The sequence below is a fragment of the Haemaphysalis longicornis genome, unplaced genomic scaffold, assembly GCF_048455015.1.
Source record: "Haemaphysalis longicornis isolate Haplotype H1 unplaced genomic scaffold, Haemaphysalis longicornis Haplotype H1 scaffold_2, whole genome shotgun sequence".
Lineage (NCBI taxonomy): Eukaryota > Metazoa > Arthropoda > Arachnida > Ixodida > Ixodidae > Haemaphysalis > Haemaphysalis longicornis.
The window spans coordinates 127,346,324-127,360,191 of NW_027526295.1; the positions used below are offsets into that span (position 1 = coordinate 127,346,324).

The 13,868-nt window shown below is 44.8% G+C and overlaps 2 protein-coding genes across 2 annotated transcripts in view; both read left to right on the top strand.

Annotated features, from left to right (window-relative positions):
* Positions 1 to 13,868, top strand: part of LOC144169203 (striated muscle preferentially expressed protein kinase-like) — a 290,267-nt gene that overhangs the window by 206,225 nt on the left and 70,174 nt on the right. The window lies entirely within an intron of this gene.
* Positions 1 to 13,868, top strand: part of LOC144170924 (uncharacterized) — a 57,879-nt gene that overhangs the window by 4,169 nt on the left and 39,842 nt on the right. The window contains exon 2 of the mRNA XM_077700924.1: positions 5,519 to 5,670. Within this exon, the coding sequence (XP_077557050.1) occupies positions 5,519 to 5,670 (152 nt within the window). The remainder of the gene's footprint in view (positions 1 to 5,518; positions 5,671 to 13,868) is intronic.

The window sequence follows — 13,868 nt, forward strand, 5'->3', positions numbered from 1 at the left end:
GTAGGATATCCGGACACGAAGTGGGTGGCTGGTGCGGTGTGAAATGTTTGCCGGGGGGAGGCGTAAGAAATCGCGTTGGGTAAAGAATGAAACATTGTATGAAAGGGGAAACGATGGAAATACAGAGGCGAACTGAGAATGCTGATCAACCCGATTGTGCTTTCAAGGTTGATAACTGGTGTCGTACGAGTACAGGGAGTGAATGAATCGGAAGGAGCAATTTCGGACGGACTCAAGGCTATTTATTAGATATGTTTCGGGCAGCTTTCATGTGGGGGCGGAGCTTCGATCTGATTAGTAATTCATACGTGAGCAACCGTGGATGTTGCGTTGAATAACGTAGGTGACGTTTCAAGGAACTCAGTGTTTTGTTTGCAGATGTAATGACGTTTATTTTAATGCGTATTCCAAGAAATATCGCAAGACATCGTGACACCTAGACATTTTAAGATAATTGCGACTGTACAGCGACTTTCGCGAAATTATATAAAATCCCAAATTGATTTTTACGGTGGGAAAAGGCAACAAGTTTGAATTTCTTTGGTTTAAAAGATAGAAGCCATTTGACCCGCCACTCTTCAATATTGATTGATTTATTGTAGGGTTTAACGCGCCCACGCAATGAAGGCGTAGAGGCTTGCCGTAGTGGAGGGCTACGGATTAATTTTGACCACCTGGGGATCTTTAACGTGGGCCGAAATCTCGTACACACGGGCGATTTTTGCTTTTCGCCTCCATAATAAAAGCGGCCGCCGCGGCTGGGAATGCAACCCGCGACCTCGTGCTGAGCAGCGCAACGCCTTAGCCAGTGAGCCACCGCGGCGGGTCCATTCTTCAATGTGTTTACTGTCTTGCTATAGAATTGTGTGAACGTGAGTGCTAGTTACTGTTGGATAGATTACGGATCCATGAGGATACATGCGTATTTTGAAGGATACGCTGAGGGGTAAGTCGGAATGTATATTAGAAACAGAAGGGCGCCGAGAACCATAGATTAATGTACACCTGATGTTACTTTGAGACAGTGGGAATATTTCGTATAGATGTGCTCAAATTGAGAATGGTTAGTGAGGAGGGTAAATTAAGAACAATTAGAAATGCTTCTGTGCAGTTTATTACATTTCGGTCTAAGTATAACTGGGCTAATGTCACCGTTCTATTTGGTGGGGTACTGTGTCATATTCCTTTGAGTAATCTACGAAGATTCCCTCAGTTTGTAAGTTGTTGTCAAGGTTAAAGTGCAGGTCGCAAAGAAATATTGCTAGTTATGTTTCGCAAGAACTCCTTTGCGAAAGCCGTGCTAGCTGGGGTGAAGGAAGTTGTTAGAGTCTAGAAATGTTACAATCTGCAAGTTGATAACGTGTTCTATGAGTTTGCACAGGACGTATGATAGAAAAACGGGACGCTAGTTCCATGGACAGTTTTGTCACCTTATATGTCGATATGAACGACGTTGCCCATTTTCCTGACATCTGGATGAATGCCTGTGGATTGCGACTACACATACCTCTAACACAAAAATGCGGCGATGGTGTCATGAACGTTTCTTAACACCTTTTAGTCAATACCTTCTGGGACACTTCATGAGGACATTTTCATGTTTTTAATAATACCTAAAATACCGTCCGCTCAAAAAATAATTCAACCCTTACTGGATGTCAACGCCACCATAGCAGGATGAGAAGGTACGATAGATTCCTTAGTAAATTCAGATGAAAACGTTGTGTTAAAAACATCCGCGCATTGCTTATCTGAGAACACGTGACCTGATTTATTAGTAAGATGTATGGTGCTGGTAGATCGATGGTTCACGGCGTATCAGAATTTTGGTGTGTCTGATCTGTTAGTATGCGTCGCAAAACGTCCATTTCGCGTTACAAATAGCGGCGGCACAGTCTTTTTTCGGCTGTGTTGTATTTCGCCCAAGGCCCAGATGTTTCTTTTGCTTTCGCTGCGTGGAAAAAGTACTTTTTCTATTCGCTAATCTCTTCAGTTTTTTCGTAAACCAGGGTTCCTGTGGCGTGCTACGGAATGAACCTGTGGGGATACATTAGCTAATTTGTTTGTTTAATTTACATGTGCCAGCCGAAAGGGAAAAATATTTGCCAATGCTAAAATCACTTCCTTTCAACTTTCGAGCATTTGCAAACACGTTTTCTTTGGTTTTGTATAGCGGGAACCAGGTAATAGGCGGTTGGCAGGGGTCATTTCTGTCACGTCTGTGGCGGTAAGGGCGAGCTGTAACTTCCGCGTCGATTTTTAAAATCAGGTGTTCAAGACAGTGGCTAATAATAGCTTGTTATATTTCCCTATTGCTTTCTTTGGCGTTATACGCTGGAACTTAATAGAAGATTAACCTATTGCGACGTCACCAGCTTTCTGAGTCAGATAGCGAATTTTCAAGCTTAGAAACTAAGTGGGTGGTCTGCTGCAGTGCCGGTTTGAATTGCGGCGGTGTATGCTCGTAGGGCCGAAATACTCTGGTGATGGTATTATAGTTCACTTACGCGCTTGTCTAGATTCGATAATGTTTTTTTCTGGTGTTAGTACCTAGTTTTATAGTTCTAAAAATAGAATACCAGTTTCTTTTGTGCAGCGCTACTTTGTTCGAGTTCTGCGAGGATTTAGTCCATTTCTGGACCAGGGGTTACTTTTGATGTCGCCGGGTAACAATACTGGTACAGCTTGAACAACATGAACACATTCGTTAATCATAGGGACAAGATACTGTGGGCCTGGCAGCTGCACTAGAAAGTAAGCACGTGAAATTTTTGTTTAGGGACCTCTGCGCTTATTAACCTGCCGTATTGGGATAAATGGGCTAGCCAATTGCGTTGTGTCGCAGCTGCCAAGCCCACCATATTGTGAGCATCTTTAGATATTGCACAGATACAACAAGCTCACAACAATACAGCATACGTACTACATGTTTCGTACATAGTATGAGGATCTGAACGACATTTACTCGGTTGCTCTGCACGTATAAGCCTCATTATTGCCCAGCCACAGCTTGTCACCTCCATCTTCGTTGTGCAGGCGTGAACAATCATCATAAGAATGTTCGGTTTGTTCTAGCCTGGCTGTCGCTCACCGAATAAATGCCATATACTAAGCGTTCTCGGCTGGCCTCTCAAAACTACTGCGTTTATCAATGCCTAGGTTCATAAACCGCTTACGATCTTAAGCATCGCCACAGGCCGGCTTTACCACAACGCTCTGAAACAACAAATCAGCGTGGCCAAAGGGGCGAGTTCCGTTGATGGTGTGGTCAAGCATGCGATTAGAGTAAAGCATAGTTTTTCCCTTTTGACAACAGCGCCTATGCACGCTTTTCAGTGTTGTCACTGTAAAGAAAATACTTTTTTTTTGTAATCGCATTCTTAACCTCATCATTCGCTATATTCCTACATTTGGCCTCACTGACCATCCCTTCGGGATCAGTTTGATGTAGGCCACCTACGGCGATATTTAGGAGTGCATTTAAAAGTTCCCGTAAAAATTATTGCGCAGAAAATTTATTGACGTTTTGTTATGGGCATTGACATTTAAATTTGTGTAACTATGGGAGGTAATTCTTTTAGCAGTATACTTCGGTTTTTGCAAGCTTCTGCAGTGCGCAATTTTTCACTAAAACTAGCCTTCAGAATTGTGTGCGCGTTACAACCGGGCTCGAAACCAAAATCGCCTTCAACCCTTTTCAAAGCATCGTCATGGACAACTAATTGCAAAATACAACTCAACACAATCCAAACAAGCTTTAATCATCTCATGGGTACATATTGGCCAGTAAAATTCACATTGGAAGTACATTAGACAGCTGCTGAACACGCTGCTGCCCTGTAATTAGTACGTTATGTCAGCTGTAATGGCCACGAACACGCACCACTTTGAAAAGTATTTGAAGCGAAAGTAACTTTTCTTTCTGACATCGTGGGGAACCGAGTGGTTCAGTCACACACACACAGTTCGCTCCGGAGACTTAATGCGAGATTGGCGTAAACAAAACATAATTATATTTGCATAAAAGCCTTCACCATCACTGAACATAAATGTTTTCGAAAACTTCGATACATGACGGAACTCATAGAGGAACAGCCCGTCCCTTAAGAAATTATGAAGGCGCTTGAAAAAGCAAACGCTTTCTATGTTCACTGCTCAAGTTTTAAAGCCGGCAGGAGATAGATAAGCAAGGTCATCAAACTCAAGCGGTTTTTTCTGGCAGAGTTGCGTGTGCCAAATAAAATGTGTAATGTATAAATAAAATAAAAGTATAATCGGCGCAACTCTGTTTTTATTTATTTGAAAGTAAACTTCCCGGTGGTTTAAAATAGGTGGTGCTTGGAATGGTGCAAATACTGTGCTCACGCTGAAAAGTTCAAATGAAGAAAGGTAATTTGGCGCATTGTATATGAAAAAATCAAGTACTCGTTTTTTGGTCACTTATTGACTTTGTTTAGACTGAACTTTCGGAAGCCCCAAATTCTGAAAGAAATCGGGAGATGCCAATATCTAAGAACCGTATATGTGGCAGCTATAATATCTTGCTTTTTGTTCTAAAAATTACCAGGCAAGCCGCCATACATAAAACGAAATTTCGTTTTGTTGGAACAGCGATTCCAGGACAGCTCATACTCAGTGTGTTTTGGCAGATGTCGTACAAAACTACATCGACTAGTCAAAATATTTTAAAGTTGTTTTGCAAATGAACATGTATACTTCATTCTGTCGAAACGCGAGAAACAAAATTAGGCTGCACGCAAATGTTTACACTACGGCTACTAAGGATAACTCCGCAATGAACGGTTCACTTATTTCATACCAACATAACCTGAAAGCACAAGGCAAAAAAAAACTTTACGTCACTATTTTGTGCGTTCACACAGTTAACATTCACCCCGCTACCTCAATATTCACTGAAAAGGTATGGTTTATTGTACGGTATATCTGCAAAGTGTATACTTGCAACTCCGCAATTTATTGCAGCGTGTACTCCTTTTTTGATTACCAGTGTAAGATCTACCAAAACGTCCTCCACTTCTTGCCTTTCTCTGTTTTTTGCGGAATAATTCCCGACTTTCCCCTCTCATTTTTTTGTTTTTTCACCAAACACTCGTCGCATGTAATCTAAACTTCTTATTTGTGGTTGTTTACATAGAAGAGAAATTGCATAAAAATGCAACATAAGTCATGTAGAGAACTTAGGGAGCCAATGCATATTGTCTCTAAACGGTAAAATTGTTCGTTTGAACTATGCTCGTTAACCAGGTGCAAGTAAAACGTAGGGAAACCCCAGTCGTATCATGAAAACTTTTGCGAGCGCATTTTTGCGGCAAAATGTGGCCGTAAACGCGCGGGCCACAAGATATCCTTTTGTTACATAGATGAATACCTGACAGCACTTTAGACTAGTAAACAATTTGCACTTTTCAAGGCGGATGACCTGCGTTCACGGAAATGACAGGGAAGATACGTGGAGCTAACAAAAGTACTGCCAACATCTCCAATGTCTTCTGCACAGGTGGCGCTGTTATGGGAGAAGAAGCTGAAAGCGAAACCTCGACTGGTTCAAGAGATGGACCGGAGTTCAACCTTCCTGTGGAAAATATTACAGCTACGACTGGGAAGCGCACTTCGGTGAATTGCACCATTGTGCCCTTGGAACTCTACAAGGTTCGCAAGTTTATATTGTGTATTTCCCTCTTTGGCTGACATCATATTGGTGTAATATGTGTGAATGTTTTTCATTTTGCAGCGTCTGACTCTAAAACAAGGTTTTTTTAGTTTGTCTTCATGAGTAGAATTCACCATTCGTGTTAATGTCGTCTATGCAAAATCGCTAAGCGTAATAATCAATTCATCAGGTGTGGTTTCTCAGAAACGCAATTGCTGCAACCGAATAATTATGCAGGGTTTTATGATATCCTAGGTGAGCGCCTGAAATGAAGGAGTTAGTCAAAATACAGAACAAATTAATCTCCTGCCTGAAAACTGTTAAGTTTTGTTTTGTCAAATACTGTCATGCTTTGTTGTTATTGTGATATAATTTTAGCAAATCAACTATACAGGCTCCGTCCGGAGCGGGTACTGCAATTTCTTACACGGACACAGGTTGGGATCTCTCTATCCATGTTACTGCGCGTGCTTGCGTGCGTGCGTGTACCGTGTACATGCGTGCGTGCGTGTGTGTGTATGTGAGCGTGCGTGCGTGTGTGTCTGGGTGTGCGGGTGTGCGTGTGTGTCTGGAGGGAAGGGGAGCGCGAGTGCGTGCGCGTCATGATTGCCCAAAACACGGAGGAGGTTTTTGCACGTTGTCGAAAAGGGGTATTTCATTTGTTCAGTAGCATTAAATAGGAAAAATACTCGAAGGCACGTAAACACACTTTTAAATGTAGTCAATGTGCAGGCATTGCTATTCAGTTGCGTAAAGATATGGGACATTTGCTCTATTAATTCGCTCCTCCTCTCTCACCACACTTCTGGGCGACATTTCAGTGGCCGGCCCCGTCCCGGAGCTTCTGTGTAGCCCAGTCCTTCAGGTCATCCCCGTAGACACCCAATCCATTAGAGTGAAGGTACAATTCGTGTGTAAGGTAGCGTTGTCATTTTATGAAGATGCAACAGGTGGGGCACAGAGTACCGCAAACTTATCACTATTTGCTGAAACTGCTAGTGGCCACCTCTGCGATTGCGCCCTGTTATTATCATGATTTGTTTTTACTGTTGTACCGAGTTTTCCATGGCACCAACAACTTTCTGCCTTGCGTTTTCTCAAACAAGTCAAACTTTTGAAGGATACACATTTGTTGGTTGGATTCTGTAAATGACAAATATTATTACCAAAAATTCAAATACCTTGAGTATTGAAATTATAACAAAGGACTAAAAATGAACAAAGACCACCACAAGGTATTCCTAAAGCAAACACAAAATACAACCAGAAGACTACCTACTATGCACTGTTTTTCGTTCGCACAAAATGGATATGTAACGCAGTTTTACTGTTTTTGCTGAGTATAGTAATTCTTTAAGATGCACTAACAGAGGAGATCAATAATAAAAGCTGAAATAATCAATTAATAAATCTTTATTGGTGATTCCCGGGCATTCTGGCGTAGTTGAGGGAGAGGGAAAGTATGAAAAGGAAGTGACATGGCCGTCACTTTCGTCTGGTCAGGCGGTTCCCAAAGAAATCGCGAATCCTTTACGCATAACACTGCACTTAAGCACGAAAAGCGTCAATAAAGAGAGCTAAAACTACCTGAAAGACAAGGTAAAATTATAAAATTACGAGGCATGCAAGCAATTAGTGCCCTTCCACTCTATGCAGAAGTAAGACCTGCGACGCTGGGCGCAGTCAACGGCGTGCAAAAAAAAAACCGTTTCTTTATGATGAAACAGCGCAAAGTTAACGGCACAAGAGAAGGGCACATCAGAGGCGCTGAAATTTAAAATGAAGCTTGGAAGAAAACATCCCTATTCTACCGGAAGAAAATGGGGATCTTCGTTTCCCTCCCGCATCGTAGGCGGCTTACTGCCCGTGTAACACACCAACCGTGTAACACAGTAGCCTAGGTGGCAAAGAGCGGCGAAGTGTCCAGAGGCAGAATTCTGAGCGTTGTCCATTTCATGTCAATTTCAAGCTGTCCGTCTCAAGCGAGCCCCGATTGGCTGAAAGTAGACATCCGAATGTGACGCAGTACATCGATTGGTCAGAGGCCACTTAAGTGCAAAAACGTCTGGACTACAACGGATTCGAAATCGGCATTTTCAAAGTGTACACATTTAAGAATACCCCACAAGGTTCAAATCTCGCCCCAGCACAACGGGCATGTCGTGGATGAGGGCCCAAAGCCTAGCAGCGTGGACACGCGCGCTCCCCCTTCACCTCCATTATCCTCTCCCACTGCGCAGGCATATCTTGCAACCGGTTATGAAAGCGTGCTTAGGCGCGAAATGGACCGGCGAAAATGTCGCGCGGAAAGCAATTCCAGATGAGGAAGCTAGGGCTAACGTTGGGTTCCAAGCGTGCAATTTCCTCTACATCGCGACGTTGTTTGTGTCTGCCACAGGAGAAGGAATTTGGTGTGGCAACGGTGGTGACTAAACATTCGGAAGAAGCGGCATTCAGCCGTCGTGACGCCCATTCGCGCATCTGTGGATTCTCCGGAATTTCGAAGTAACGGCGGTACTGGTGTTAACAGATTGCGCAAACAGCGAAAGATACATCGATGGTGGTGGCGGCGGGAATAGCAGTTGTGAGAGAATGGTCGGCGGCGGTGATGAGTAGCACAGAAGCGGCGCCGAATAAAGCGGTTTCACCGGAATGAGAACTGTGGGGTGAGACGTATACCGCTTGGCTATGAGAAGCATCAACTCTCTAACCCTATGCATTTGAACAAAAATTAATTTTGATGGATGTGACATATACAGTAGATATAATTGTGCAGAGAGAGCTCATTTTGTAAAAAAATATACAAAACCAAACGAATGGTCTTGGAGTGCAATTGACGACATAAAAACTCTCCCATACACTCCGTCCAAACGCGATACAGACAGGGAGAAACCCAAGACCAGATCACAAGGGGAAACGCAACAAATTGGGAAGTAACATCAAGTTGGTAGTGTCTTGAATTTAGGCAAAATTTGATTTTTCCCTAAATAACCCATTTACTCCGGTACCAGTCTATTTAGAGACAATTATGCGAAGGCGTACAGAGATAGCGAGACAAAATAACTTTAATTGCCAAAATCGGCCATAATAAATTTGTAATACATCTGGCATAAAGTGCAGTCATGTGGAGAAAAAAAGTCATGAACAACGCCCCAAAAAACCTAGAAATACAAAAAAATTCTAGAAAAGCCCCTAATCTATAACACCGTGTATATGCGGGGCAATGCATTACTGAGGAAAATAAGCAAGTTAATATTTGTAACATCGTAAACGAAGAAAATGCGGAAAAGCAGAAAACAAAAATTGTAGGAACAAATCAAAAGGAAACGTGCTCTGCTTAAGCAAACATAGCCCAACGCAAACTAAACTATAAAAAAGCACAGCAATTTGGTTGGTTATAGTAAAAAAAGCTACATAAAACTCGCAAACAACACTAACGCATTGTTATACAACACTCATCGCAGTGGTCATATGCATGGTGAAGTACGGAAAATGGGCCTCCATTGCTCTGCACAGACGCTACAACGGGCAACCGGCTTTGTTATCGACCTAACGGCTGCATCTGTAATTACGTAGCCCGGTCCAATTACCCTTATTTACCTCAATCAATATATCTAACGGAATTTTTTGTATCCCTAGCCCATGCTTGTGTTTGGAATGCGCAGCCCATTTTTTAAATTCTGTAGTAAGGCTGCTTTAAACCAGGGTCAGCGAAATGCTAGAGACACGGGCCCGCCTCGTGTTTTGAATGGCCGAGATTCGATTTAAAAACCGAATTTTATAATTTTCTTTACAGTTTATTACTGTAATTTGCTGATAGTAGCTTTTTTCATAAATTTGTCGTCAACCTAAGTATTCTTTAGCCTGTCCATTTGTTGACCCACCGGCTATTTTTCGTGCCACTCGTCGTCCACGTTGTGGCCGACGCCAGATTTTGTCTTACCTGGTGAACTATGCTGTAGCCGTTATAGAAGCCGGGTGTGATGTGATGCCGCCACATGGAGCCAGCGGCATCTGTTTATGTTCCTCAAATACAGGTGCGGCACGTAGCAGATAAACGTTTGCGTCAATTCAACCAGTCACGATACGTCGTACCCTTTACAGGTGTCCCCCTATTGTTTCAGTAGTGTCCCAATTACGCTGCATTTTTTAAACGGCGAAGACTACCACGTACAGTTCGGACGCATGCTATGATTGGAATAAAAAAATTCCCATCAACTTACAAGTATTAACAGAATATGTACAGGCAGACATATCACAAATGTCAATGTAATGTACAAGAGAACTTGAAGCGCTGGAAAATTCTTATTGTCTCCTTACTATATGGAACAGGTGTCTCACCACGTGCGAAAGCGGACGCCTCCGCTTGCCAAAATGAAGCCTGACGGTACCGCGTCGTCGCGTCTACCAGTAATTTTTTATTGGTAGGTAGAGGTGCAAGTAACATGCTGAAAAATCAAGTCTAGCTCTCCGCGTGCTCGGGTACTTCGGCATGCAAGAGCACAGCAAACGGGCCAACGGCTCTCTCGCTCTTTTGTGTGTCCCATCCGTGACATTCCAATGTAGTGAAAACCCGCGAGCGATTAGGAAGGAAGAGACCCTAGTTGGCGGCACGGAATCGAGGCCTGGGATTGCCCTGATTTCACCTCATTCAGAAAACCTTTTCATCGAAAGCCACCCACCACACAAGATCTTGTTCAGGCCATCTAATCATGCAGCTTCGCCTCTCCCTTTTCCACGGAGGAGCTACAACCCCATCCTGAATATCTGATAGAAGCCACGAGGAACGGCGTAGATGAAATGGAGTCCATTCGCTGGTGCAAAATCTGGGTACACCTACCGTCGACTTTCGGTCGTACGGGCGCGTTGTCAACAGAAATTACGTGGTAGGGAAGGCCCTTCACGAGTGGATACAGGAGAATATAGAATAGGGCGGATTGGACGCCACCTACATTGCCGACTATGAGTATGGCAAAAACCCGAGCGAGGTAGTCGCCGCATGTTTTTTAGGGGCGAAGCAGCGTAAGGCCGGGGCTTGTCCGGCGTCCGGCGTCCATGCTCACGGCACAGCACCGGGTAAATCGAAACATTTGTGAACAAAAGGTTCACAAAAGATTAACAAGAACAAAATAAAACGTTGACAAAAGGTTAGAGAGAGAGAGAGAGAGGGAGAGAGAGAGTGAGCGGGGGATGAGGGGAGAGAGAAACGCATAGCAGCGTGTAAATCAAAACATCTGTGAACAAAAGGTCCACAAAAGGTTAACAGGTACAAAATAAAAGGTTCACAAAGGTTAGAGAGAGAGAGAGAGGGGGAGATAGAGTTCTGCTGGACAGCCTTACTGAGCATGCGCGAGGAGCATTGGATTGGCTTGGATTGAATTGGTTTGAACGGGATTTGGATTAGATTGGATTGAAATGAATTGAATTGGATTAAATTGAATTGTATTGGATTGGAGTGGATTAGAAATCGTTTTAGCAGTAGTAAGCACTATCACGGGTGATTTACGGTCAGGACGATCCCCAGTGCTTCCCTCACTCGTCATGGTTCACTTCGTGGAGATTGGATTAGAAAACATTTATTGAGCATAAAGTGGGTGGCTTTCTCAGTCCAGATAGCCGCGAGCTAGCGCAGCTGCTTGGGAGCGAGTGATGACGTGTTCTTGGTCCTCGCAGAGTGAGCTGGCCAGCTCGAGCTCCCACTGCTCAGGGGATGGAGAAGGGAGGGGGTTTTGCGCGTAGGGGCATTCCCAGACTAGGTGGTAGGTAGTGTTTGGGATGGAGCAAGAAGGGCAGTATCGTGGTGTTGTAGAATGTGTTGGTCTGCAGTCGACGCCAAATGCGAGTCACCTGTGTGCTGAGGGATGGGTTAGGAGGAGGGTATTGAATCCGCGTTGGTGATAATGATATAAGATTTCAGTGTATCGGGGAGAGACCGGGGGATAGATGGCGGGTTCGGAAAGGTCCTCTGTCATCGACGAAAACGCCCGGAATGTAAGAGCGCGGGCAGCGGCGTGTGCAGCCTCGTTTCCCTCGAGGGAAGGATGGCCTGGTGTCCATGCAACTTGGGTGTGGGTGGGATCCTTGATTGAGGATAGTATCTTCAGCGCTGAGGGAGAGATACGGCCTGTACAGTAGTTGCGGCAAGCCTGTTGCGAATCTGTGAGCATTGCCACGTAGTTAGAGGAAGCCGTGGTCGCTGCTAGAGCGATGGCTGTCTCTACAGCCGTCGTGGTGCTTGCGTGCTTGCTTGAGGCTTAGGGAGGTAACATTGAGAGATTTGCAGTGGACGACAACCAGTGCGTGAGCAGGGCAGGATGTATACGGAGCGACGTCCGTGTACCGGGTGTCCGGTTTGTTGTGGTATTCGGCTTGGAGGCGGGGGACGCGGGCGTGTCTTCTGCCTTGATTGAAGGAAGGGTGCATATGTTTGGGGATGGGAGACCCGAATATATGAGCGCGGAGTGACGGAGGGAAACGCTGGGGGGTGTCTAAAAGAGGGATCCGCGAAGAAGCATCTGCGAAGAAGCGAAGGTGTACGAACAAAACATCGTGGGCTGTTCCATTCATCGTTACGCCCATTTACCCGTAGCATTGAAGTGCTACTGTGGACACCAGTGCTGCCACCCGGCCTATCCGAGAAGTTTGCCAGTGTTGATTATTTCCGACGGTTCCTCATGGAATCGAAGTTTCCCGTTAACTGTCTGGTGTTTCCAGAAGTTGCCTATATCAACATCTTTGGATGTGGAACCGACACCACCCATGTTTTGCAAATAAAAAACTTCTCCAGCTTTCCTGTTCGGTGTGCGGTACCCCGGGAAAAGTGTCTTTCCGACGCCAGATGGAATGACGAATTCCAAGCTTTACTTTTCGGGTTGTGTTCCGCCGAGGACATTTTGTAAATGCAGATGGACATTTTGCTGCCGGGCTTAGAGTGCCAAACCTGTTTGTCGTGTGTCTCTACGACATGACCGTTAATTCAACCCATTTCGAAAAACACCACGAAAGCCTGACGTCTGCCATTGAAACGATACTATTCCCCAAATGTGCTCTGAAACCCAATTATTGCCATTTTGAGCTCGGGCAACGGCTGTTCATTGGCCACGCAGTCGGCAGTGCTGGAGTTCGTCCCCTATACTAACAACATTGTAGTGGTTTCAGAGTTTTCCACGCCATCCAAAAAAAAGCCAACAGAGATTTGTATTCGGCTATGCTTATACTACCGGTATTTATTAAAAAGTGTGCCCACATAGCAGCCCTTCTTCCAAAGGTTATGCTGATCATGTGTCGTCACTCTGGGCGAAACACAAACACAGGGTATTCGACGCACTCATGAAAAAGCTGCAAAAACCAACCGCCTTCACCAATTTCAACAAAAACACCGGTACCCCACTGTACAGCAAAGTCAGTAACGTTGCTGTGGGAGCGGTGCTCTAGCAATGGCGAGACCGTGTCAAAATGATGATGGCCTACCCATGCAGAACGTGGTGACCTTCAAAAGGCTCCTTCTCGGCCACTGAAAAGGATTGCTGCCCGTCGTTTGTGGAGTGCTAAAATGCCGACCGTACCTTTATGTTCGTTCGTTTACAATGGTAAGTGACCATCACTCACTTTGCTGCCCCATGAGTCCGAATGGCCTGTCTTGACAGCTAGCGCGTTGGAGGGAAGAATTCGACGTCACTGTCGTGCACAAGTGCGTCCGGACAAGAGCATGCCGATACCGGCTGCATCTCGCGAGCAGCAGCTGTGCTCCACTTCGGCGGCGAATGAGAACGACGACGACGAATTATTTGTGCGCGTGCTGAACGCATCCCTTTGTGCCACTTTTGCCAAGAAATTGAATCCGTAGAGCATTTCTTTCTTCTTTGCCGCCGATTTGCTAACCATCGGAGAAGGCTGCTGGAGATTCCCCTGCTACGTCTTGGTCTGCCTTTAACTGTACCGGTGCTCTTGTCGTTTGGGGGGACTAGGCTGGGCCGATGCCATAGGGACGTGTGCAACGCCATCCACTCCTTCATTTCGGAGACAGCTCGTCTGCAGTGCTAAAAACATCCCGATTAGGCTGACTTTTACTATAAATTTCCTATTCTTCTCTCTGTTTTTTTTCTCGTGTTTTCTCTCTCTCTCTCTCATTAACCTAGACCAAATTCTTTCTTCTGCTCCATTATTTTGCCTTGATTGATTGTAATGAAAACATAAC